Source organism: Vulpes vulpes, chromosome 12, assembly GCF_048418805.1.
Source record: "Vulpes vulpes isolate BD-2025 chromosome 12, VulVul3, whole genome shotgun sequence".
Lineage (NCBI taxonomy): Eukaryota > Metazoa > Chordata > Mammalia > Carnivora > Canidae > Vulpes > Vulpes vulpes.
In genome coordinates, this window is record NC_132791.1 from 67660812 (window position 1) to 67687775 (window position 26964).

Below are 26964 nucleotides of genomic sequence, written 5' to 3' on the forward strand. Positions count from 1 at the left end.
TGCTGAAGTCCTATCTTCTCTCCAGTCCAGGCAATGTCCTCTCCTCTCTGGGAATAGTCGTTCTGGGAGAGTCTAAGGTGACCATTCCCAAAAGAAGACATGCATTCTGCTTCTCAAAAGTCTGGCATCCTTTAGGGATGCTCAAGAAGCAGCCTTTGGCCTTCCTTTGATCTGGAAGGTGAACACCAAGAAAGGGGCAGGGTCACCAGAGGACATGGGGGCAGGAGGCTGCCCAGAAATGAACACGCAATGAGAGGGAAAATCAAGTTCCCATACACAGCCCTGGAATCTTGTTTATGGAAAATAAAAAATATGAAGGGTATTTGCTTTGAGCTCATCTGACTCTTTCAGTTTGACTTCACTGTGCCCTACCCTTCTGAGTTGATTTACATTTTTATTTGAAAGCTTATAAATGAGGCAGCCATTCACATGGCGTGCAGAAGGGTTTGTGGTGCTATGTAAACTACCCACCACCATATATACCCGTCCGTGTCACAGATACACTCACAGAGTTGCCACTTGATGCCACAATGCCCATCAATGCCCCTCACCCTCATCCTGTCTTCCAGAATGTTACTATTGACTGGACAGACTGTGAAGGGATGGGGTCCTGGGGAAGACTGTGGGAACTGGCAGCTATTGGGCAGCTTGAGTTCCAGGTCTGCCTCGGGAGACACAGATTTGAAAAAATAACTAGTTTTGGTTTTTTTCCAAAAAATGAAACACATGGATGAGATTAAAAAAAAATTAAAAAAACAAAACAAAACCTAGAAGAGTACAACACAAAAAGGGAGTTTCTTTCCCACCTCTCACCTCCAGTCCTCCTCCTTCAGAGATGAACCTGTGTTACCAGATGCCTATATAATGGAACTGGAATCTTCACAACACTTCAGAAAATCAGTCTTGGCTTCTATTTACATTTTCGTTTTAAAAGATGCCCCTTTCACAACCACCGTGGAACTCCAAGTGGTGGTTCAAAGCCACTTGAATTAAAATCAACAAATATTTAGCAAGTACCCCCAATGTACCAGATGCTGCCTAAGCAAGACATTGGAATGGAGGATTTTACATGTACACCTTTCAGGTTTTCTGGTGCATAATCAACTCATGTGATTTTATGTCTTTGCTTTAAATCCTTTTTTCAGAAACAGATCATCTCTTTCTTGCCCCCCAGCGTCCCCTCCACCCCCTCATTTCACTTCTGAGCCTTTCACACATTCCCTACTTTGAGAACTGTTTTAAGCCCAGATATCTGGGTGGGTGGTACGTTCTGGCCAAAGTACTCTCTCTCATACCTTCTCCAGATGGACTGGCTCAAGGATCTAATATTCCCCAAAGAAATAAGCCTTCTATAAGCTGTAGAAGAAGAGGAACTACAGTGCTCAGTGTAGACACACATATGTGCTGAGGATGAGAGGTGGGCCATGACAAAGTCAACATCCCCACCCAAGTCTTGCCTGCAAAGGGGAAACACCCCTACTCTGTAGCCCACTGAGGCACTGTGGGCTGACCACACAAATGAGTGCCCCACAGCCCCCTCCAGCTCCAGCCAGCAGCATCTGTATGTGTTCTCCAGCTGGCTGGCCCAGCTGTTCTGGTGTCAGGAGAAAGTTATGAGTCACTGGGAAGGGAATTGAGATGAGAATGGAATTAAATCATCTCTTGGGGTCTATATGTCATTGGCAATAGGGTCTTAGTAACAAGCCAGTGGATGACATTCACCCAAAGGTAGGCCACACACCAGAGCTTAACTTTGGATCCCACACTTCAAGTCTTCCTTGAAGCCTTGCAGAGTTGAGAAGAGGTGGGGCAGTATGGATGCTAGATGTTCCCACCTCAAAAGACCTCTGGTTAGTGTCTGTGATGTTCATTAGGTTATGACCATCTCTCCTATGTGCACTTTTTGGCTACCAACCTACCACCTATACAAGCTGCTGGTCAGACTGGGATCCTGAATGAAAAAGCCCTGGCCAAAGCCTGAGGACTTTCTCTTTGGTCCTTTGATTCTAGGCAGGTTATTTCATCAACAGAGCTTTATGGGCAGCCTCCAGCAAAAGCTTGAGTCAACAGCAGGATTTTCCTGGACCATCTGTGGTTTCCTGCTCTAAGCAGTGCTTCCTCAGTACGTGGGAGGAAGAACTTGTCAGAGGATCCAAGAAACATAAGCAGTCAGGCTCTCCTTTGGGACCTTACATGTTGTCTAGTCTAGCCCCACATCCGATGTCTGACTGCCCTGGACAATATTCCTTCCACTCCAGCACTCAACTGGCCTCCTGCCCCTTGGGCAAGCCAATCCATGTTTGTGTTCCTGGGACTACTAGAATGTTCCTCCTTACATTGAGCAGAAAATACCTTATAATGATTTCTACCCACTGATCTTAGCTCTTCCCTCCCGTCTTCCAGGTTCCTCTTCAGATGTCTGAAAAAACCCATCCTTGCTCCTTACATCTCCACTTCTTTTTTAACACCCGTCTCTCAGAAATTGTTCTGATGTTGTTTCTAGGGCTAACATTTACACATTATTCAATGAATATTGGTTAGAAGTTCACTGTGTAGTAAGCTTTGTTCCAGAACATGGAGATACATGATTAACAAGACGGGCTCGTCCATACCAAGCTTACATTTTGATGCGGTGGAAGAAAGACAGCAAGTAAGAATATAACTGTGGAAATATCAAGTAGGGAAACATTCACTACAGAAATTTAGAGTAATGTGATTTAAAAAAAGGCATTGGGTTGCTTTCAAGATCAGGGAAGGTCTGTTCAAAGAAATGACTTAAGAAAAAAGATTTATTTATTTTAGAGAGCGAGCATGAGCATGCAAGTGGGAGGAGGGGTGGAGGGAGAGAGAGAGAGAGAGAGAGAGAATCTCAAGCAGACTCCTGCTCAACAGTGAGCCTGACACCAGACTTGATCTCACAACCCTGAGGTCCTAACCAGAGTTCAAACGAAGAGTCCAGGGCTTAACCAACTGAGCCACCCAGATGCCCCAGGAAGTGACATATTCTTGGAGTTCTGAATGACAAACATGAACCACCAAATGAAAAATGGGAGGTAATTCCAAGTGGTGGAGGAGGGGGCAGCCACAGGTCCAGAAGGCAGGACTGGAAAGCCAGGCAGGGCGGGTGGAGCCGAGTATGAAATGACAGAATGGAGTGAGATGGGGTCAGGGAGGTAGGTGGTGCTTCTTGCACCCAGGATTGGTGATTTCAGTTCTGTCATAAATTCAGTAAGGAGCTGCTAGAGTTTATGCAGGGGAGGGAGTGACCTGAGTTGTAGGTTAGCATGTAGAAGGCAGACAGATGTGATGTGTTTTGGTTGTAAAATCACTATCTTAGCTTGTAGTATTTTGTGTTTTCACAGCTCTGTGCTTTGTTACAGCGATTCCTATACGACCTCCCATAGCAGTGTGGGGGCTCTGTAAGGGCGGAACCCACTAAGGAGCCCCTGACCTTGGTCCCCTGCCGTGTCCCAGCTCAGTGCTTTGCCTGCACATTTGAGACTCCACCATTGTTTGAGTGGATGGATGGATGGATGGATGGATGGATGGGTAGATGGATGGGTGTAAGGGAACCACTGACAAAGGTAATTGCTTATTCAACCAAATACTGAAGATAAAGTCCTCCCCCCATGCCAACACCCTGGTATGACATTTCCTCCTGTCTCGTGTTCCCACTGATAACTCCCACAACTTTGAAGGAGTAATCCATGATATACAAAAGCAATGCTCCTTTGGAATGAAATCACGTGCAGAAAATGGCAAAATCACTAATCGTGATTCTCAATCTCCAAATCTACCTTTGGTGAGGGAGGAGGAGCATGCGCACGTCTTACATTTTCAGATGGTGACACAGTGCCCTGGCCTAGGTAATGGTGCCCAGGCGCCATATGGCACCTTGCTCCCTCCTCATTGAAGATTCTGGAGGAGACTGAGCCTTTCTTTCATGTCTTAGTGCTGCTGGAAAGGGCTGATTAAATAGATATGCGAGGAACACATCTGCCTCCTCTTGCATAACACTTCAGAGTGACTTTTCTTTTTTTTTTTTTTTTTTTGCTCTTCCGAGAGCCAAAGACTGTGTTAACTGAACAAGAAGAATATCGCTATTTGAGTAGAAAATTGTGCTGCCATATTTAGTCTTTTACTTATTCAAAGTGAACCTGGGGAATCTCCCTTTCAAAACAAGTTCATGCATCATTCCCTCTCCGTGTGGCCCATAGCTGTGTTTTTCCCATCTTACTGCTCAGACCTTAGGATCCTTACCAGTGAGCAAGCCTGCAGGACCCCGCTGGACCTCTGCGCTGTCCAGTAAGAGGGTGGAGAGCTTTCAGAGGCATTCCTGCACTCCCAGGCCTCTTTCTTCCCCTGCACTTGTGTGTAGGGACCCTGGGGTGACCAGCCCGGGCACCTCTGCCAGACTGGGCCCTGGTCTCATGCTCCCTTCCTCTCTGATACATCACCTCTCCTGGCGGGCCCTCAGCACTTCGGCCTTTGGCTTCTGCTTGTCACATCCAGGAGTCCTGGATAATGTCACTTTTCTCTCGATTCTGGTCTCTCTCACACAGATAGTGATTACACTGATTGTCTGCCATGCTATTAATTATGAGAATTGTGATTTATTTATTTATTCATTCTTAGCTTTGGGGGTTAATTGGTGACAGCCAGGTACTGTTTTCCCTCCAGATAATGTGGATTGCCGCGATTAACCTTGTGTCCAGGTTATCTACTGTTAACCATTTGCCTGCGTGTCCTCTCACAGCTAGAAGTGATTGCCATTGTGCCAGATGCCCTATGTCCATTTTGGAGGAGGAAAGGAGGCAGGCGGTTTGTGGAGGGGACGATTTGTGGGGAGGCTCTCAGAGAAGAGAAGAGACTAGGTCTTCCTCCTTTACCACCCTACCACCTGTTGCACAAGAAAAATGCTGTCCTCCCAACATATTCTTGAAATTAAATTCTTCATTTTATTAATTGATCCTTCAATGGACTGGTATTATCTATGAAAAGAAAGTTGTAGGCATTTAAAAATTAAAGGCAAGTACAGAAAGCAAATACTGCCAGCCAACAATTCCCTCTGATTATGGGGGACTGGCAAAAACCATGACCAGGGTCATTCTGGGAGATAAAGATTGAAGGCACTCTGAACACTCCTTTGGAGAAACCACCACTAACTGCATAAAAATGGCTGTGAAGTCTACCCATTTAACACAGGGAGAGAGAGGAAGGAGTAGTCGGCTATAGGATGGGAAGAAGATTGTCGCTCACCCGGGTGGTGGGGGGCTGCTGCTTAGATAAGGCCGTCCCTTCTGCTGATGGTGGCTGTCACTGCTCACTCACCAGTCTTTGAGACCGTCGCTACCAAGATCACCTCTGCTTTGTGAGCTGCAGTCATTCTGTGGAAGCCTGTTCTTGTCAGTCCCTTGTATGGACCAAAGCCTGTCACTGAGTGGAGGACAGAGGAAATTAAGACAAGATGACTCAGTCAGCAACTCCTAATCTCTGAATTACTCTTTCAAGTATAATATGATACACTAAAAAGGAAATCAGATTACACTTTTTTCATGTTGAGACTCACACCAGTATACCTGGGATAATTAGAGAACTTCTGGGTTTAGCAAAGCCAGGGTTGTGAATTATGCTCTAAAGCATCTCTTTTGTTCTTGTCTTTTATCCTGTTTTTAGTCTCTTTAGAAACCAAGGAATAGAGTTCCACAGTCTCTTTCTCGAAACTTTTGCAATAGATGGACTTCAGAATTTTTAATTTTTCAGATTTTAGAGAAGTGACATGGGGGACATATACCCCAGTGAGAACAACGACCAGTAACCAAACCATTAATATTTTTTGGAGTGGATCATTATTTACAACGGCCAAGATATGGAAGCAGCCAAGTATCCATCCATAGATGAATGGATAAAGAAGAGATGGTGCCTGTGTGTGTGTGTGTGTGTGTGTGTGTGTGTGTGTGTGTGTATACAGAATATTACTCAGCCATAAAAGAATGGAATCTTGTCATTTGCAACAACATGGATGGACCTAGAGGGTGTTATGCTAAGAGAAGTAAGTCAGACAGGGAAAAACAAATCCCATATGCTTTCATTCATATGTGGAATTTAAGAAACAAAACAAATTTAAAAAACACTCTTAAATACAGAGGCCTAGTAGTTGCCAGGGGGGAGGGGGACAGAGGATGGGCAAGATAGAGGGGATTAAGAGGTACGCACCTCTAGTTACAAGATAAATAAGTCACAGAGCTGAAGCGAGGAGTATAGGGAATGCAGTAACATCGTTTGGTGACAGATGGTGACTACCCTCACTGTGGTGAGCACTGAGTAATGTCTAGAGCTGCAGGATAAGGTCGTACACCTGAAACTAATATAATGCTGTATGGTAACTACATTTCAATTTAAAAATATTTTTTGCAGTGACATGTATAAATACTCATCCCAAGAGCAATAAATAAAGACTATAGATGGTCTCATGCCAGTTCAGGTCAAATTTTGTCACCACATAAATAGGAAAAAATTTGGCTGTCAGGATTTGTTCCCTTGGTTTTGTTCTGTAATTGCAAATGAGGGACTGGGTACCTCTGTTTCAAAAACCAACTTGTTTAATCCAGATCTAGAGAAAAAAGAAATCAAATCTTGTTTTTCTTGAAACTTATGAAAAAATGAGGCTTTTTCCAAAACAACTATGGCTATGAAAATAGTTCGTTCAGATGCCTACCAGCTTCATTTCAATGAACAGGACTTTAAATCTCGAAGTTTCTGTGCAGTGAATTTGAAGTTACCTATGTAAGGAATCATCATTAAGTGGCAGAGACATTTAAACAAACCCGTAATTTCCTGGAACTTGCTCTTTCTGGCCTTAAGAAAGCATATTTTTTCAGGATGCTTGGAGATCGTTATTAATTTTCAGAGTAGGATTTCACATTATAAATAAACGAACATTACAGGGATCATTATCACCAGATTTGACTTGATTCTAAAAGAAGCAACTAGTCCATGGTGCTCTCTCTACCCCAATTCAAACCGATACCTGCTTTAAATAAATCAAGCCAGCCTAATGAAGAACATGAACAAAGCCAATGAAGATATCATTCATTCAATTTCAGGAAAATTCAGCAGTATCTGCCAAACACAATAATAAATTTAAATCACTTAAATGTATGGGTTTGCCGTTTTCATCCGGTTCACCAGGACTAAAAAGGACTAGTTTTTCTTTTTAATAAGTGAAGTGAATTTCCTAAAGAATATAAAAAAATTATGGAAATTCAAGAGATAATGCTTCCATCTCATTTCTGTCCTGGATGCTTCTAGACAGAGACACACAGATAACCCACTGTGTATGTAGATGTTTCACTGATGATAAGAACCAGTCGGCAATATCATGCTTTGTTATGGAGCCGATCCTGAAATGATATTATGTTGCTCTATATGCAATTAGAAGCTTGTAGTCAAATATAAACTCTATTTTTGGCTCTCACATTACTGGAAGAGCATCAGGGCTCACTGAAAGAGACAAGGGATACAATGCAGCAAACACCACAGAACTTGATTCAAAAGGTTTAGTTCAAGGAAATGTTTTCACTGCCTGATTTTGAGACTATTTTACCCAAAAAAGGCATTAAAAATTTGTTCGGCTCGGTCACAGTGTCAATCATGTGTGAATGGTGATGTTGTGACTTTGGGCTGTTTATTCAGGGCTCTGAGGATGAGAGACTTGCGGGTTTGTTTTCATTTCTCGCCACGTTTGAAGTCAACTCTCACTCCAACCCCAACTTCTACTCCAACCCCAACCAGGGGAAGAACACCTCCCTGTGCCCCAGCTAAGCTTGAGGCAATCCCAGGCCCAGGGAGGGGCAGCAAGGTGAGAGTTGTGGCTGGGAGAGTCTGTTTATCATTAGCTACCCTGAGAGCAAGCAGCTTGAGGAGAAATTATTGGGGAGAGTCATCCTGTCAAAGGCTAGAGATTGCTCCAGTTTAGTTGTAAAGCAGCTCAGGATTTTGACAAAGTTTCGTGGAAAACTCTAGACACGGATGTCTCTGGTTGGCTCTTTATAAAGTCACTCTGGAAGCATCTTTCTAAGGATGAAAGGAAAGTGGCTCCAATTTAGGCCTGTTATTTTTGCCCTATTTCATTTTAAATGAAATTAGCAATGTGCAGAAAACTAGGGAGAGTAATAAGAAAAAACTCACATAATCAGCACCTTGAATGAACTAATACCAATATTCTGAGGTTCTGCAGCAGAGCTTCCTGCCCCCCCACCCCCCGCCTGCGCTTTCTTATTCCTGGGTCATATTCTTAGAAGGAAAAAGTAATCTGATACATCTTTATTCTCAGCTGTAATTCTTTTCACCCGAACTCTGGGTGCAGTGCAAAAATCCATCCACTACTTTAGACAAATATTTGAAATTCCTTAAGCAAAGAGTGAAATGGTCCAGTTTCAGTGTCTGAAAATCCAATCAGCATGGAGTTGCTCATTTTAACACACTGTTCTCTAGACCCGGTCCTGCTGGAAATCTGTTAGTTTCCGCTTGTGCCTCCTTTACCTGCCAGTCCGCAGTGACCCGGCCAAGTCTTTGTCCATCCAGAGGCCTAGGGTGATCATCCCAGCTGCACATCCCTGCAGCACCCTCACCCTCTAGACACTGTTCTTCCCGATAGGACTTTTATTTCTTTCTGAAACCGGATTGGTACTTGTTTTTATATTCTATTTTGGGACAATGGGCAGGAGCTGTGCGGGGTCCATCTACTAAAGAGTACGGTCCTGGGGGATGAGGAGACCTTTCTTTCCAGCTCTGTCTGCATCAGCATCTAGCACAGAGCCTGGCTTCCAACAGAAAGCAGGGAATCGGGCAGTGGAAGTAATGAACATCAGGCAGCAAGCCCAGGAGAAATGAATGAGTCTTGGCTGCTTTTCTGCAAGCAGTGTAATGTAGGAACAGAGCTCAGTGAAGGAGTCAGGAGTCCTCAACTGCTGTTCAGCTTTGCCACTTTTGAGCCGCCCCACACTTGGCAAGTGACTTCACTTCTCAGGCCTCAGTTTCCTTAACAGTAAAACAAAGGGGGCATGTGTTTCTGCCTCTGGAGCAGATGTTTGAGCTCAGCAATATTATAAAAGCTGAAAAGATGGGAGGTGCCCAGAAGCCGGTGTGTGACATGGCTACACAAAGCTGGGACTGCTGCGGCTTTTTGAGGTCAAGACAGTTTGCCATATATTTTCGGGCCTGCTAAAGTCATGGACACACCTGCAGGGTGCTAGTGAGTCAGGAGACTATATCTGAAACATCCAAGCAAAGTGCACCACTGGCTCAGGGGTGCATGTGTGTGTCAGGGTGGAAGGTAAAGACAAAGAAAGCAGTCATAACACAGAACCTCCTGAAAGATAAGACTTGCCTTCTCCCCTTAAAAGATTAAATAGGTTTCCACCCGGACCTTATTTTTCCAACAAAAAAATTTTTTTCCACGTAGGACTTCTGAATTCACAGCTGTTTTCCTGCTCCTTTGTGACAGTGGTTTCAGACTTAAAATGGGGCATAATGCACAGTCGATGTTTATGATTATACTCCACTGAATGCCAACAGCATTCTCCAAAACGTGTTGAGGCTAGGCCTGTGGCATTTCCCTTGAAATGGGTGCTTCTGTGTCTGTCTCCGCTGAGGGCTGAGAAGAGGAGAAGGAGACCAGAGTATTAAGAGCCCAGGGCAATTTTTCTCATTTGCATGAACCTTCTATCTTAATGAAAGTATCACCCAGCTGGTGGCTGGACACGGTCCCTGTATGTAGACTGGGTTAGAGCAGAGGTTTCAACCAGGATCACTGGGCCCAAGGTTTTCATTTCACCTGGGAAGTATTCTCTGATGGCCCAGTTATGCATCCTGTGGACAGCAGCAGCCTCAGTGGTGTGGCCCTTGAAACAGGGCTGTCTAGGCCAGTGAAAGCCACCTGCTATTTAAACACTCCTTAATTCTCGAAATGGCCCTCTGGTGCAAGAATAATCAGCAGTTCAGTCTCTCGTAAGATGAGTTTCCAGCATTCAGCAAGCTGGATTTTCTGCACCAAAAGCCTGCCCTCCCGCCTCTCTTTGGGAGAGGTGCCTTTCTTGGACGTGAGGGGTGTCCAGATCTGTTCATCTTCTCAGCTCCTGAAGCAGACAGACTTGTTTTTAGCCTTCATAACAGAAACTGTTTTCTATGATGGATTGACTTCAAAACCTCACTGCTGAGGAGATGGCAGGCAAGTGGTTCCACTTAACACAGTGTTGTCATGAGCCAATCAATTTTTCCAAAAACTGTGGCTGAGAAGTATTTGCATCTTTCTATCACGTTAAGCCTGCAATCACAGGGCCATAAAGTGGAATGAGCCTTTGCATGCCTACATGTTTGCAAGCAACTATGTACTCCTTTTTATAGATTTTTATTACTGAAGCCATTAGGGACTTCCAGCCACGTGAGCATAGATGCATCAAAACCTATATTCAACTATTAAGATAATAGTGCAGTTTCTATGCATGTCAGCAGTTCTCTCTTGTCCAACCTTCCTTCTGTTCCCCTTTCTTTGATGTCCTGGAAGGACATAAACTTTGGCGTCACACAGACCTGGGTTTACGCCTGCACTTCTCCTTCTTACTGATAGGGTTGTAAATATTGACCGTGTGCCACCCGGACATGTTCCTTAATCCCCCGGAGCCTCAGTTTCCTTGTGTGCATAAGGCCTTAAGACCAGAAGGCCTGTCTCGTGGGGTTGCCATGATGTTTAATTAAAATACTATGTGTAGGTACCTTGCCCACAGAGGTGTTCAGCAAAGCTCCACACCCATGCCATCCCTTTCCTGTGTTCCACAGTTATTTTCCTTTGCATTCGAGTGGCTGCTAGGATTACATTTTACAAATCACATCATGTGAGTTAGGCCATTCTGAGACTGGCTCTATGCCTTTCCCAGATGCCCACCCCCAAATGGAAGCTTAGTGACCCAGAAGGAGAAAGGGGGTAGTGAGAGTGGAGGGAAAGAGAGGGACCAAGACAGGGGGGCTTCCTTTCCCACTAAGGAAGTAGAATGCCAGCTGCAAATCTGGGGCCCAGCTGAGAATTTCTTAAGAAATTCCAAGAAAAGCTATAAAAGGCAACTTTTTAGTATCACAACAGAAGAATAAACACTTATTGAGGGGCACAACTTTTATGAGCGTTATCTCATAACCAAACTCGAGGCATTATTTTGCCCAGTCTAAGGCTGAGGAACCCAGGGTTCAGAGACCTTCAGCATCTTGTCAGAGGTCCCAGCTGGTAAGTGGGACTCAGGACCTCATGTTCTCACCATCTGCTCTTTCCGCTCCCTACATCATGACCAATAGTTTGGTTTCATGTAGGAGCTTTTACACCAGTTCCAATTCAGGTTTTTAAAGACAGTCGTGTTATAAAGACTAAGATGATGAGGTCAGAAAGCTGGCACATAGTAGCCAAGAAATGGAAGCAACCCAAGTGTCCACTGACAGGAAAAAGGATGAGGAGGAAGTGGCGCACACAGTGGAATATTACTCAGCCATAAAAATGATGAAATCTTGCCATTTGCAACATGGATGGATCTAGAGGGTATTCTGCTAAGTGACAGAAGTCAGACTGAGGAAGATAAATACATTTCACTTATGTGGAATCGTAGACACAAAATAAATGAACAAATAAAACAACAGAAACAGACTCCTAGGCATAGGAAACAAACTGTGGGTTACCAAGGGGGAGATGCATGAGGGGATGGGTGAGAAAAACAAAGGGGATTAAAAGGTTCAAAATTCCAATTATAAAATAAGTCAGTCATGGGATGTACAGCATAGGGAACATAGTAGTACTGCAATAACTTCGTATGGTGACAGACAGGTAACTACTCTGATTGTGGGTATCATTTTGTAATGTATAAAAACATTAAATCACAGGACGCCTGGGTTGCTTAGTGGTTGAGCACCTGCTTTGGCTCAGGGTCCTGGGATCGAGTCTCACATCGGGCTCCCTGCATGGAGCCTGCTTCTCCCTCTACCTATGTCTCCACCTCTCTTCTGTGTCTCTCATGAATAAAATAAAATCTTTTAAAAAATCATCAAATCGCTGTGATGTAGACCTGAAGCTAATAGGATATTTATTATATGTCAGTTACATGTCTTTTTTTTTTTTTTTTTTAGTTTTGTAAAAGCTAGAGCAGTAGAAATGGAAGTGTCACTCTTAGTGTAAAATCCAACTATTCAAGGGCTTCTGGGTTGGCTCAGTCAGTCAAGCATCTGCCTGTGGCTTAGGTCATGATCCCAGAGTCCTGGGATCGAGCCCCATGTCAGGCTCCCTGCCTGCTTCTCCCTCTCCTTCTATCTTCTGCTCCCCCTGCTTGTGTACATTTTCTGTCAAATAAATAAGTAAAATCTTAAAAAACAAAATAGCCATCCGAATATAATTAAATGGTAACAACTATGGTCCCTGACCAGGTTAGAACTACTTACGAGTCTTGAACCTTTTCCTGATGTTGAAACTAGGTGGTGTCACATGCTGAGATTTCTCTGCTCTAGCTCAAGGAACTTGTCACAAAAGGAGTGCCCTGGTTCAAAGTCCCAACAGGTCCTGCCCTCCCTAATCACCACCATACACCCACTCCCTTCATCACTGGGGCAGAATCACCTAGAATCATATCATCTCAGAACCTGGAGGAGTTCCAGAGGCCATTACATTTTATATCCTTTCATATTACAGGTGAGGAAAGAGAGCCAGCAAGGCTACGTGACTCACCTAGGTCTCCCAGTTAGTGTGCCCTTCCTTCTATTAATGACAGCGTGAATTATTGATTACCCTTAAAACTTCCTATGATGTCACTACAAAGTGTGCTTTTTAAAAGAATTACTGAAACACAGTAGTAAATGATGTACATCATCAGAAAAAAAAACCCTGCCATTACCATTATCCTCTTTATTCCTAGGACATACTTAAAGTTATTATCGAGAGTATTTTGCAATTGCAATATTCCAGATAAATTCTTTTTCCTGTTGTTAACGCTTATTATTAAAACGTTCACTGGATGCCAACATACTGGAAGATTGTACCACAAGTTGTATCCATACAGCCAAGTCCAGGTGCAAGGGCAAGTGTACTGGGCTGCTGATTGCCTGTGTCCACAGGGTGTGAAACAACCCATTTGGGTCTTTAAAACAAGCAACATCCATTCACTTGTATGTACAGACATTGGGTCCCACCAGGTTCATTTGCTAAGACTGACCGGTAACTGCTGAGGTCCGAACAAGCAAACTAACTCATGTAGCAGCGCTGATGTGCTTTTCCTCAGTGGCATGGAGGCTGCCCTCGGAGCCTTCAGGAGTCGGACAGGTGAGCTTAGTGGGTGAAGAGGATTCCTAAGACGATGGAAAGTAGTGGGAATGTTTCCAACTGGAGAGGACTAGCTGCTCTCCTTTGGGCAGCCACCACTCGGCTCCAGAGTATTGACCATGTAAAATGTTGGCTAGCAAAGGCAGATCTCTGATTTTCTTTTTTTAAGAAGCCAGAAACCCAGAGTTCTATGTTAAATCTCCTTCTCCACCCCACCCCCCGAAATGTTAGCAACTAATTTAGGTTTTTTTCTGCTCTGTAAGCCAAGCTGTGGCCAAGTCCTACCAGTTTATGAGCCCGAGTACAATTTTCCAGGACAGGCTTTAGGGGAGTAGCTGGGCAGAGGATTGGAACTAGTACTGCGGTTAAGCGTGAGTGGTACCCTGGCTGTACATGCTTGTCATGGTTCACCAGTCCTCGTGGCACTTATGAAAGTAACCTGAAATCAGAAGAATGACATGGCAATTTGTGACCTCATTTTCTGACTTCTTAATCATTCCCAGTTCTAGTGACATCCCCTTTGCTTCATGCTTTGCTGACACAATGACCTGCTATATAACAAGGGTATGGGGGAGGGAGGTGGATGGAAACTCCAATTACTGAAAATATTTGATCATTTTAAGGAACAAATATCAACATGAATGTAGTCATGGGGTTTTCAGACAGACTTCCTTCCAGCCCCCTTTGTATGGCCCTCAATCCGGAATACTGAAGGCTGATTTCCTGGCCAGTCAGCATTCTGCACAGACCCTTCAGCTCAAGGCAGCCAATAGCCACAGCACTATCTGTGTGCCACGGCTCTTTAACTCAGTCTGGTCTTAAAAACTGTAGGGGAAAAATTACAGTAGAAGAGAATTTTTAGCTGGGCTGAGAGTATGCAGTAAGTCAACACAATTCTTGCCCATGTGACTCAGAGTAAAGTCATGTAATTAATTTTAGATGAATCCAAATAGATCTAATAAATTCACCTAGCAGATGCCTATTAAAATTAAGAATGCTCTTAAGGTTTTCCACAAATACTGCAGGTTACAGAGGAGTAGGTTATAGCTTTAGAGTAATGGTGTATTTTACAAAAGCCATGTCTCTTCAGGCCCAGAATAGCGGAAATTTGAGACCATGAGACTGGAAATTCAGGCATAATGGGCTTCTTTTTGAAGTAAATATTTTTGTGTAGAATCCTCACTGACAGTCTTCCCATTATCTAATTGTCTGGATATCTGCTGAAGTCGAAGTCCTGTTTAGCCTATATACAGGCTCGGTCACAGAGAGGGAAATGGGCAAATGGCTACAGGTGCCTAGAAATACGCTGTATGTGGGTAGCGCTGTTGACAGTCTCCAAGATTACCTGAACAACCTCTTTAACTGAAGCAGCCCAGCTAACTTAAGAGTTTTAAATTTAGGGACAAGTTCCTGTTTGTTTTTTGTTCTCCTAGGCTCGAGGCATGTCTGTATGTCTGCATACAGACTTAGCGGGGAGACCCAGCCTGCATTCCACAGAATGGGAAATGACAATGTGATTGAATTGGGATCTCTCCACAAAGTAATCATTTCAACAAGAAAATATATTGTCTACATATTTACAAGGGTTAGAGCCCAAAGTTGTGTAGGAGGGAAACAATACATCAAAACCTCAGCCGAAGACAACTGTAAAGTATTCGTGTGGACGGCCCAAGGTACCTCCAGAATGCTTCCTCCCATATGATGTACATGTTAACAACCTGATGATATGATGATAGAAAGACACATAAAACAGCTATTTTTCCTGGCACAGGGCCCTGCTGTAAACCTGGAGATCTTTAAATACCCCACCTCAGCTATGATCCTGGCTGGGTATAAGGATTAAAGGAAGCCACTGGAGTGTAGAAGAGGTTTCTCCTGCAGGCACCTGCCCTGCCTGCCAGCTTCTGGGGATGGCACATGGTTAAGATAGGAAATGCGAAATTTTAAGATAGGAAACACGAAAATTAGGAGATACAGTGAAATAGCTGGGCTCTGTCTCGTTGGTTTGTAGGACATTTGTACAGAGATGAATGTCAATTGTGGAAGACCAGAGATTCATTTGTCATGTCGAGGAGACAAATTAATCTTTAAAAGTATACATTCTATTTCCCAAAGTTTCTAAAGGAATGAGAATCAGCATTCTGAGTCTCCATTACTCTTCCATTACATGCTGCAAACTCTCTGAGGTAATCTCCTTCTGTATTATTCTGTAATACTGCTCTTGAGCCCTTGGTAAATGTTGCCACTTCCCCTTGCTCGGGTACTTTCTCATCTAAAATGTAACAGCTGACTGGGATCTGGTTTTTGTCTGTCTTACTCCGGTGACTGATTTTTCCTCTTTAGTGTTAATACTGAACAGATGCCATGAGAAGCACACAAGGGGACCTCAGAGCTTCTTCCCTTTGGGTTCAGAGTCTCCAGAATAGGAAGAGGCAAATGAATGAATGGATAGTCAATCGCTTTTAACCTGTCTATAAATCTATGTTTACGTCTCTTGCTAGTGGATTGCCGTTGTGAGCAAGTCATCATTTAAAGTTTAATTTCCGCATCTGAGATGGAGATATGGAATTGCTCAGCCTTTTCTCTCAAACTCTCTCCCTCTTTTTCAAGATAAAGCAAATTAATTAATGTGTACTTTTCAATTGAAGAAATGATTAAGCCCCAGCTGTGTCTGTGAAATCATAAGTTGCGATGCAACACTTGGGACCTGTTAATGCTTTTTTTGGCATGAAAAAGAGAGACATAGGTATCTAATATTAAGTGGTGTTCTAAAAAGCGTAAGTTAGCAGTTTGTTTGCCAAATTAACTTTCAAAGACATCTAAGTTACTTAGTTTGACTTTTCTACACACAAATCTTAAATGATTGATGGACTCCTGTAAAATAGCTTTGTTCAAAAAAGATCATCTTTGGCAGGCTACTTCAAAGGCTTTATCACTCTGGAAAGATGAAAAGATATCCCCATTTTACATTATTTCCCTTATAGATCAACACTTCCTTGAAATATGCCCGAAAATTATGCAATACTTACTGTATTATGAGCCTTCTTTCACTGTATCCAGCGGCCCCACATGGGATTGCTTTTATTTCTAAGACTTAGGAGAATTTTCTACACATAAAGAGCATCTTTAAGAAAATACAGCTGGGCAGAATGGTATATCTGGCATTTTTATTCACTACTGCTTCATTGCAAGGCAGTATTTCAGACTAAAATGTACAGAGATACCATTTTTTAAATCAACAATACCATTTCAGGCGGCCCCTGGGTGGCTGAGTGGGTTAAGCATCTGCCTTAGACTCCGGTCATGATCCTGGGGTCCTGGGATGGAGCTGTCAGGCTCCCTGCTCTGTGGGGAGTCTGTTTGTCCTTCTCTACTGCCCCTCTCCCTGCTTTTTCTCCCTCTCTCTCTCTCTTAAATAAATAAGTAAAATCTTAAAAAATACTATTTCAGGATGTGGTTTCAGAGTCTCCCAATGGTATTCTTTAGTCTAAAAGGATCCATTTCTTTCTTTTTTAAACATAGCTTGTGTGATTTTATTTATGTCTAAGGTCATTCTAGAATTACTGTGGAATGATGTAAACCAAGGGTGAACATTTCAACTAAGGGGTCAAGCAGATAACAGAAATTAGCCAACAGGGCCTGTTATGGGGGGGGTATCCGTGCATGCACACATGTGCATGTGTGTTGGGGGTCCAGGGCGGTGCCCGAAGGGAATAGTCATTTAGGTCCACCTGTCAGATATCCTGATTTTTATTAGAAACCTCCTAATTTTTCCAATATTGGCAACAAATTTGTGAAAAGATCTGGAGCTGGCCAAATAAAACATGTCTGGGGGATGGCATGCTGCCCTAAACCTGCTGAGAAGAAAAGTATTTACATTAAAAAGAAAAAAAATGCTTTCTCAGTTGTCCACACTTTTTGGAATGCAGTTTTGTAATTGTGAAATAGCCACCTATAAAGGCTTTAAAATAGTTCAGGACAAAGGAACTAAGACGGCTCTGGGTCATGTGTTCATATGCGCGGGGAAGGAGGGTGCAGGGGTTAATGGATACAGGTTTCTATGTAAAACACAATAATCCGAGAATTCACAATGGAAAAGATACAAGGCAGTGGTCCCTTTTCTCCTAAATTTATCTACAAGGCTATTTCATTTTATGGAGGTGAATAAAGCTGACTTGCAAAAAAAAAAAAATTCCTTCTTTGCTCTTTGGCAGGGTGAAGTAGAGAAATAAAGTCTCCCCGCTGAACTACTATGAGGTCAGAAGCCTTGCTGCTATATTTCACACTGCTACACTTTGCTGGGGCTGGTTTCCCAGAAGATTCTGAGCCAATCAGTATTTCGCATGGCAACTGTAAGTATCCACAATCTTACTGTCATTCTCTCCCTCTGTGGGCATTTCAGGCTGCATCAACCAGCCAAACACCAAAATTTTTCTGAAATTTAATAGAATAGGAGACTTGTTAGTAGATGACAAAGATGTCTCATCAAATTGGTGACATGACTGTTCCATAACTTCGTTAAGTACTGTTGTGGCAACACGTGTATGAACCTGTGTGTGAGGATTTGAAACGTTCCTCAGTACCTCTGATGAAGCCTCAGGCCATCCTCCATCGTGCCTGAAAGCCAGCTGTGGGAGAGTATCATTACCATCTGGGTATTGCTTGGAGCATACATTTTTGTGTGTGGTTAATGCATGGGCATTTCTTCAAGATGAGAACAGGAAAGAAGACCACTGTTTTGGAGTACTTAGGGACAAAAATGAACTTTTCCTTCAGACTTACAGGTTCTATCATTGTTGAACTCTGAATTCACAGTGGACCTGTTTCAACTATTTATAACTTTCTTTTGGTCTCCACTTTATCATGAAGAGTAGAAAGCCACGTGATTAAGAGGACAGTTGACTACGTAAGAGAAGTCCTACCTGTAGGTGGGATCGGACATCAATATACTACTTCATTTCTTTCCCTCCAAAAGCCAAACTATTTTATCACAGCAAGAGGTAAAAAAAAGGGATCCCTTTTACCCAAATATCCATTTTCCCAGTAGCCATCCCAAAACAAACACTGAACAAACCCTGGGGAAAATCTTTAGCATTTATAGGGGACACTAAGGAGATCTATCAATGCCTGGCTTTTGCTGGACAGTCTTTGAAAAGGGAAACAATTTTACACGAAGGTGAACTGGCTAAGACTTGGCATAGAAAACAATAAGCAAACAAAAGTCAGGGCGTGAGTAAGGACCAAATTATGTAGTTTGAAATCATTGAAGTGGTGGACCACCTGAGTCAAGCTACCAAATCTCGATACACATTTATCAATCCCCATTTGGGACACGGAATCTATCTCTGGTGCCCCTGTAAAGAAGAGCCCCTTGCCCAAATATGCTGCTGAAAATGAAATGTCAATGGATCCTCAAATCCTTGACAGTAGAGACATGAAATGTTTTAGCATGCTTCTTGATGAATGGGTAAAGCACGAGATAGACCCATACCGAGCTTGACTGTGAGTAAAATATACCAAGGCTCTCTGATATGCACTATGAGTAATGCTCAGATACCACAGGGGATTATAGTGTAGGGGTCTGAGTATATCTGTGAATGGTTTTCCAGTCATTATTTACACCCCACCCCCACCCCCAAAATAACATTTTTAAATGTGACTCATCCTTCTTTCCTTCTGAATTTCCTTGGAGGATTGCCAGTGCTCTGGAGATTGTATGTTTAAAGGCAGAGAGATTTTTGACTTGTAGGTATTTATAAAGGTCATGTGTTATTATAAATTGCCCACTCTTAGCTAAAGAGAAGTGTAGGAACGCAGAAATATGTTCGTGACTATCCCAAGTCAGGGGATATTCCAGATCACCCGACTGGCTACACTCAGTGTGACCCCGTCCCATTAAAGCCCCGACTTGTGTGAGATTAGCCAATTGCTCAACTCAAGAGTGAACTTCCCACAGTTCCTAGAATGCCAACCAAGCTAGCGGGGCTGCCTTCAATAGTAGATTATTCCAAATGGACGCCTGTGGAGACTGTATTTTTCTTCTGGCTCCTGGACGAGGGTTCTCGCCTCCAGACCACATTGCCTTTGTGGTGATTGATGGGAAAGCTGCTTTGAAATAGTTTTGTCCGGAGACAAGATCTTTGGCAGGCTGCCTCTCAGGCTTAGCACTCTAAAGAAGATGAAAAGAAAACTGGAAGAAAAGAGCACCTTCATGTAAAGGGTTCACTTGCAAGTTTAACCCCCCAAAAGAGGGACAAGTCCGAAATTGTGACACTGAGAAACAGAAGTCCAGGCTTATTATCACTGGAAATGAGACTGTAACTTGATCGTCCTCAAAGAGCACCCGTCTATCACAGGCTTTCCTAAAATAACAGACTCGTTGGAAATGGAAAGTGGTGGCATGGGCCGACTTAAGTATGGTTTTGTTTTGTGGCTGTGCCCCCCCCCCCCCACCGCCTCTCCTCTCCCTGCCCTGTCAATTCTTGGCTTGATTTCCTTTCCCTCTCTTGCCCCATCTCTTCTTTTCACAGATACAAAACAGTATCCGGTGTTTGTGGGCCACAAGCCAGGACGGAACACCACACAGAGGCACAGACTGGACATCCAGATGATTATGATCATGAACAGAACCCTCTACATTGCTGCTAGGTGAGTGGCCTTTCCCTCACATTTGCCCTCAGAGTATCCGAAGGCCCCAAGATCTGAATGTGCTCGTGATGCATCAGTTTGAAGATCATGACGTTACCAAACAATGTGTTATTTAATTTAAAGGCTACTTTAGTTTGTGCAGCAATCATGCTTTCAAGATTTTGTGTCTGTTTAACTTTAGGTGGATTTGGATGGAAGTATTTGCCTATTTTGGAGCTTAGACTCAAATAATCCACTGTCTGTCTTGACCATATATGCAAATATCTACTCACGAAACCAGTAGAGTACTTCTCTCCTTGATACTTGTTAAGTTAACTTGAATGTGTAAATATGTATTATACAGTGTGTGTGTAGGTGTATATTAAGCCTGTTCGTAACTTCGTAGTGAATATATAGTATATGCCACTACTGTAATAGAATGACGGTGGCACTGATTTTAGAAGAGTGTTTGATTTGGATCTAGTAAGAAAATGCTCATCCACTGTGTAATGTCATTTAAGCAGACCATGTCTTAAGGCTGAGTGGCTTGGCAAGAATACAGCCTAAACACGGCTCACAGGGATTTAGGCTTTTGTCTTAATTCTATTCTTAAGTAACCTGGACCACAACTTCTCTGGCCATGTGTCCTCTCTCAAATGAGACATTAGATTACTTTAAGAAGTCCCTTGGGATTCTAACACTATATGATCCCCAGTTTTGGAGGTGCATAGTTCATTCAACAAAATTCTGAATGGAAAAGCAACAAGGAATACTATCTTGTGGGATTCCACTGCGATCTTAACCTGGGTCTAGACTGATTAATCACTTAACATGGAAGAAGAAATAAAGATTTACGTCTGTGATACTTGTATGGCTCTGAGCATGGAAAAGAAACAGGTAAATAACAACAGTGCTTCATTCTTCTAAAGCACTTAGGTGTTCCCAAATGACAAGCTATGCAACATAAACCACAAACCACTGGCCACATTACAGCATCCTGCAAGTACCCCATAGATGTCCCAGGGAGCAATGCCAAGGCACTTTTCAGCAATTTACTTCAATACGTATATGGTACATATCTGGTTGTATGTGCTTTGTAAATTGTGTTATGTAAGTTCTTTAGAAATGTTAATTCATTCAATCCTGGAAAAGAGCCCTAGTTCAGTGAAGGAACATGCCTTACAGGAAGAAGCCAAGGTACACAGAGGTGAAATGCTTGGACCAGAAGTGACAAGGGTAGGATTTGAAGTGGGGTAGCCTTGCTCTAGAAACTGGGTATCTACTCCTGGTACGAGGCAGCCTACTGAGGAGGACAGGTGGTACTGTCTGTCCTGGCAGTAACCTTCTACCAGGCTTTGCCTGAAAACAGCCAGTGTGGTTATTCATCAGCAAGCGTTGCAATGAGGTCCTCAGAAGGTGCCTCTCTGAAAGAGTATCAGCTTAGCTCCTTAAGTATCACTTTTAGATTCCTAAATGTAGTAGGGCTGGAAGATTACACTTCTAGTCAATTAATCCATAGGCTGGTCAAAACAAATGATTAAACACTGAATCTGTAAGAAATAGGTTGAGTCAAGAATCTTCTAGGAATGATTCACTCTGCAATGGAGTCTCTAGGGGGAAAAATAGTAAAATGGGCTGCCCTGGCACCTGATGATTTAGTGTGGGTGCAGGCTGCAGGTCCAGGGCCGTGCCTGAGTTAGGAGCAATATGCTGTGCAAACTTAAAAGTGACCGTTATTCCAGCTCATTAAAACTAAGACCCTAACCCTCCACCCCCTCGAGATGAGAAATGTAAAGGGCCAAAGGAGAGACACACATTCATTTTTTAAAAACTATAAAACAGACTTGCCTCTCATTAAAGGTCAAATCTGCAACACCCTTGGGCTATCACATTGGTTTTCACTCTACACCCAAGCTGCCTGCCTTCAGCACGCGCACCCTTGGGAAAATTGTTGAAGAAGGAGTTTCCTGGCCACCAGGTTTAGGACCTCTCCTCTCCCTTCAGTTCCCAACCCTGCCCAGAGAGATCCTGGTTCCTGGGCAGCAAGTGACAGATGGAAAGTTAAATCCTTCCCCCAGGCTCAAACATCGGTGACACAATTCAGTTTTGCTCACTGGAGGGGGGAAGAGGAAGTCCTTGGATTAAGTCAGTTTGTGTTCAAATAACTTAATTCAGTTAGGGCAGCTTATGAATCCTGGGATGTACAGGCGGCAGTTGGGAATAACCCTCTACCCTAGTCTTCTTAGGTTTAGCATAAAGCATGGTTTCTGTTTGCTGGGCAGTGTGATCTCTTGGTTACCGAAAAAGATTGCAGTGGTCCAAAAGATTTCATTCACAGAATTCTATTTTTAAAATAGACTGCCCGGTTCTTCCTATTGGTGTCAGCAATCGGAAGCCAAGCCCCATCCAGAACCCAGAGATTGAGTGAGCCTTGATGGCAGGAACCCCTTTAAAATTCTGCTTTATTACTATCTATTTTGAAAATTCTGGGTTTTTTTGTTTGTTTAATCTCTAAACTGCTAATTAACATAAACAGGTCATGCCAGGAGGGGGCAATCCGAGAGCTTTCTGAGGAATTGCCAGTGCATATTAATCAGCTGTTAATTTACAATTCATATATTCAGCTCCTACTTAAAGTTTTCAGGGGAGGCAGGGCAAGGAAAAACCTAGAGTCATATCAAACCTGATACCAAAGTAATAGGCAATTCCATCCCAATAATGAGCCTGACCCGCAGCACCACCAATAAAGTCGAACAAGTAATAAACGAATGCAATAAAACTGCCTTGAAATTAAAGGGCAGGGTGATTCTGGCACTCTACTGAGGTTCCAAAAACTTCCCAATTCAGCAATTTACAAAACACAGGCTCCCCATTCTCCCCGGCACCACCCTCACACACACACACACACTCACACTCACACTCACACACTCAACCGCTCAACCACTCACAGTTGCAAGGAAATGTCTAAGCAAACTGCTTTGCCCCCAACTTTTATTTTCATATGACAAAGCCTGTTTTTATTTCTATTTTTCTCTGTTGTACTTTTCCTAAAAGCAGTAGCAGACAGATTTCCAAAGGAGGCGGGGGAGGGGGAATTAAAGTGACTCCTGATGGCAGATCATTCCTTTCTTTTTTCTTTCCCCCTCCCTCCACTTTTTCTTAAGTAATGAGGGAGTTTGAAAGTCTACATGGGAACCTTGAGGTCCTCCTGGTTTAAAGCTGTGGGTAATTTTGCAGCCCCAGGACTTCCTTCGTTTTAGAAAAAGTCAATGTTATTTCAAGGGAAAATGAGCTGTTTTGCTTTCCCTCACAAGCCCCCCATCTACCCAGTTCAGTGAGTTCTTTTCTTTCCTTTCTTCTGAATTCCAGACAAAAACGCCCTTGTACTCAGCTCACACAGAAGGGGATGTTTAAATATAGCCCCACACCTGAGCTGCTGATTCTGTTTCTTCCCTTCCAAGGGGAGATTGGCAGCAAATCGTAAAGACAACCAAATTCTCCACAAAACAGGAAGGTGAACAGAGCAAGAAATGCAAACTTTAGCTCAAGGACATTTTAGACCTTAATTGACCATCACTGTGTGAAGAAAACAGTGCTTTTTGGAAATAATTTCACCTTTATCATCTTCCATCTTGTCAATCAAATCATTGAAGCTTAGGTTGGAAATATGTTTTTTACAGGGAGAAACAGCCAGAGATGGGCTCTTCTGTTAGCCCCCATGATGAACAATGTGGTTTGTTGAATAGCAAGTTTTTGGTACCTGGATTTGAAGATAATGAAAGGGCATGGGAAACCCACCTGGGTTCTGGTTTTTGGGTCAATTTAACTTTGCAAGTCCTCTCTCCTGAGCTACACACATACAGTGATTACAGTTCTGGTAGGAGGGAGATGACAGCAAAGAGTTTCCGTAAAAGATGCCCCTTTCAGCAAGATGCCACAATTTATCAGAAGTAGCAGAGTGTGATCGAGAGGCACCTCTTGAAGGCTGAACTATTCCCTTTTTCTTGCATGTGGATGTCTTGTTTTCTAGTAACATGGATATGGATTTATCCACCTCGAATGAGATACGTACTCATTCAAGAGAAAATTAACTGTCTTGACTCGTGTGTTTGACACTGTATCAATTTCTCATTGTTCACAGGGACCATATTTATACTGTTGATATGGACACCTCACACACAGAAGAAATTTATTGTAGCAAAGTAAGTGGTTTTAAAAACGATCTTTCTAAAATAAAGGGTTTTAGGATAGTTCTTGAAGGGAATATGTATCTTAAATGCACTGCTTGAGACGATGTGGCTAATAATTTGGAACATTTTTTTTTTTTGCAATCCTACTAATTTGGGGTGAATTCATGTTTGGAAACAATTATCTACTTTGTAGTTTATTCATCAAATACGTGTGCATATATAGTCTGGAGTTTTAGGTCATTTTGAAATTCCTTTAATAAAATACTACCATGTTTGTCCAGGAAAATATCAGTTTTCATATGTAAAATTTTGCCCCACAAATGTTTCAATGTTACATTTCCATGTCTTGCAGTATTAAGTTTGATTTGACTGTTGTGGCTCAGGAATCTGATCATTATCCACTTCAGACAGGCATAAAATATAACCTAAGCTTCCCCTCTAACTCCACATGGAGATATTTTAGTTAATAAAATCTGCCATAGAAGTAGATGATCGCTTCAGTCCATGAATTTACGTGGAGTGTAACCTGAATTAAATCTTTGTCCACCCAAAGTGAATGTCCCCTTTATGTTTAAGTAAATGACTTCCATATTTTAAGGAAAAGGCATGCTTTATGAAAAGTGATTTATCAACTGAAAGGAAAGGGCAAGGACATGTATTTTATCAAAATGAGCGTCCTTTAGCAAGCTGATTTGGATATTTTATGAGAAATTTCCACACTGTTGTTTGTTGTTCTTTCCTTTCTCCTTCGTCTTCATCTCAAGGAGAAGATGGTTCTATAGTTTAATGAATAGATAGGAGTTCAAAATTAAATGAAAGGTTCCCATCTCCGATCTTTTGTCGTTACGGTGAATTAATCATGGAGAAAGGGTGCGGAAAGCTTTCAATAAATATATGTTCAGCCTCCGCCTCCCCAAGGGAACTCTTACTTCTAAAAATCAAATGCAACAACCTCTGGGCTCTAATTGATTTCTTTCTTGATCCCTGCAGAAACTGACATGGAAATCTAGACAGGCTGATGTAGACACGTGCAGAATGAAGGGAAAACATAAGGTAGGCAATTTTCATTTCTCCTGCAGCTGCCACTTTGGGTTAAGTTCTTGACTGTTAGCTCCGGCCGTAGACTGTGATGTGGAATGGATCGCGCTAGTCCCTTCTCCCCCAGTAATTGCTTTTTCCATCAACTTATTGAAGGCTTTAATTTGCAAAAACTGTTTGCTTTTAATGTGATGAGATATTACGACAGCTGCGAGGGCTGCATCATGAACTACTTAGGGGCGCTAGGGACTGTGGTCACAAAGCTGGCTGCCCCAACTCTTTGGAGTGCACTCTCCAGTAGCCCACTGCACCGACCTGCGTCCTCCGGGAGGCTCAAGAATTGCTCAGAACAAAGCTGCCTCAGACATCCAGGGGTCTGTGCCTTTAGTCCCAGAACAACATACAAACACACTTCAGCCAGGAGCCTCGCACATCAAGGGACCCTGGGACATCTGGCATTAAAATTAATATGATGGGAGGTTGGCATTTCCAGGCTTGCCTTCCTTTTGTGACATAAAAGCACACTCATCTCTCTCTGCCAGGTTTTTAGTTACTGTTAAAAACGCCATAGTTGTCAACATCCTCTTTTGGTAAGCATCAGGAGAAACTCGAATTTTTAACAAGGGAACTCCACAGCCACCTTCCTTTAACCTTACTATGGGCAGATCTTGGTACCTGGTGAAGAATGTGTTTCTGTATTGGGTGGATACAAGAGAGTTTTTTTTTTTTTTCAGGATGAGTGTCACAACTTCATTAAAGTTCTTCTGAAGAAAAACGAGGATACTTTGTTTGTCTGTGGAACTAATGCCTTCAACCCTTCCTGCAGAAACTATAAGGTAAATGTGGTTTTGTCTGTTAGAGCCACACGGGCCGGAGGTAGTCCATAATTTACTGTGATTATACCTGCAGCAGCCTAAGAGGGGTAATTCAACACCATCTGGGTTCCTCTCACTCCTTGGACTTAATGTACTGCTCCACATGACTGATCTTGAGCAGGCTCCTGAGCTTCCTGTGTGTGCAGGATTGATTGACACATCTCTAAGGAGCCTACCCAGCAAAGTTAGTTTCTCTAAGACCCTATTCTTCATTGTTCGGAACACCAACAGACTTTTCCACATATACCACGTGGATTTCCTGTCTCTCCCTTTCTCTTTCTCCCTCCCACCCCACCATCTCCTCTCAGAGCCCAAAACCACACTTATGTTGTAAATGATTCCTATTTTAAGAGATATCTCAAAAGCATGCCCTTGGAAACTGCAGACTTTCTTCTAGGTTAAGATTTCTAAGAACACGGACATGTAATTCCATTGAGCACTCTGCTCACTCGACAGTGGCCTTACCTACTGTGGGGGTACGTAAATTAAGGGGACCCTGGGACATGCAGGGGGTAAAAAATTAAGTTTCCGAGCATTAACAAATCAAGTTAGTTCTGAGCAGCGGGTAGAGGTATTACTGAAGCAGCAGAAGCAGAGGTTGCAATGATCTAAGGTCTTGGCTCCACATCTTTTAGCTCCCCTTGCCCCTTCTTTCCACCACTGTCCTTCTTTCAGCAAACATGTGCTCGGTTGATTGCATGGCCAGGCACTGAGGCTGTGAGGACAAATAGGCCTCCATCCTTAGGGAAGCCAGACAGGGAGAAGAAAACTAATGCCATGGGGTTGCTGCCATGGTAACATAATGCAGAGCATGATGGAAGCGCAACAGAGAGGTACTAATCTTAGCCTGAGATGAGGACTCAGAGGAAGCTTCTAGAAGGAGGTA

At 43.0% G+C, this 26964-nt stretch overlaps 1 protein-coding gene across 3 annotated transcripts in view; it reads left to right on the forward strand.

The window, feature by feature from the left end:
- Window positions 1-26964, forward strand: part of SEMA6A (semaphorin 6A) — a 124146-nt gene that overhangs the window by 48368 nt on the left and 48814 nt on the right. For all 3 annotated transcript variants that reach the window (XM_026015431.2, XM_026015432.2, XM_026015430.2), the window contains exons 2-6: window positions 17563-17700; window positions 19879-19996; window positions 24117-24177; window positions 25156-25218; window positions 25938-26039. In XM_026015431.2, coding sequence (XP_025871216.1) covers window positions 17601-17700; window positions 19879-19996; window positions 24117-24177; window positions 25156-25218; window positions 25938-26039 — 444 coding nt within the window. In that variant the 5' untranslated portion in view covers window positions 17563-17600. The remainder of the gene's footprint in view (window positions 1-17562; window positions 17701-19878; window positions 19997-24116; window positions 24178-25155; window positions 25219-25937; window positions 26040-26964) is intronic.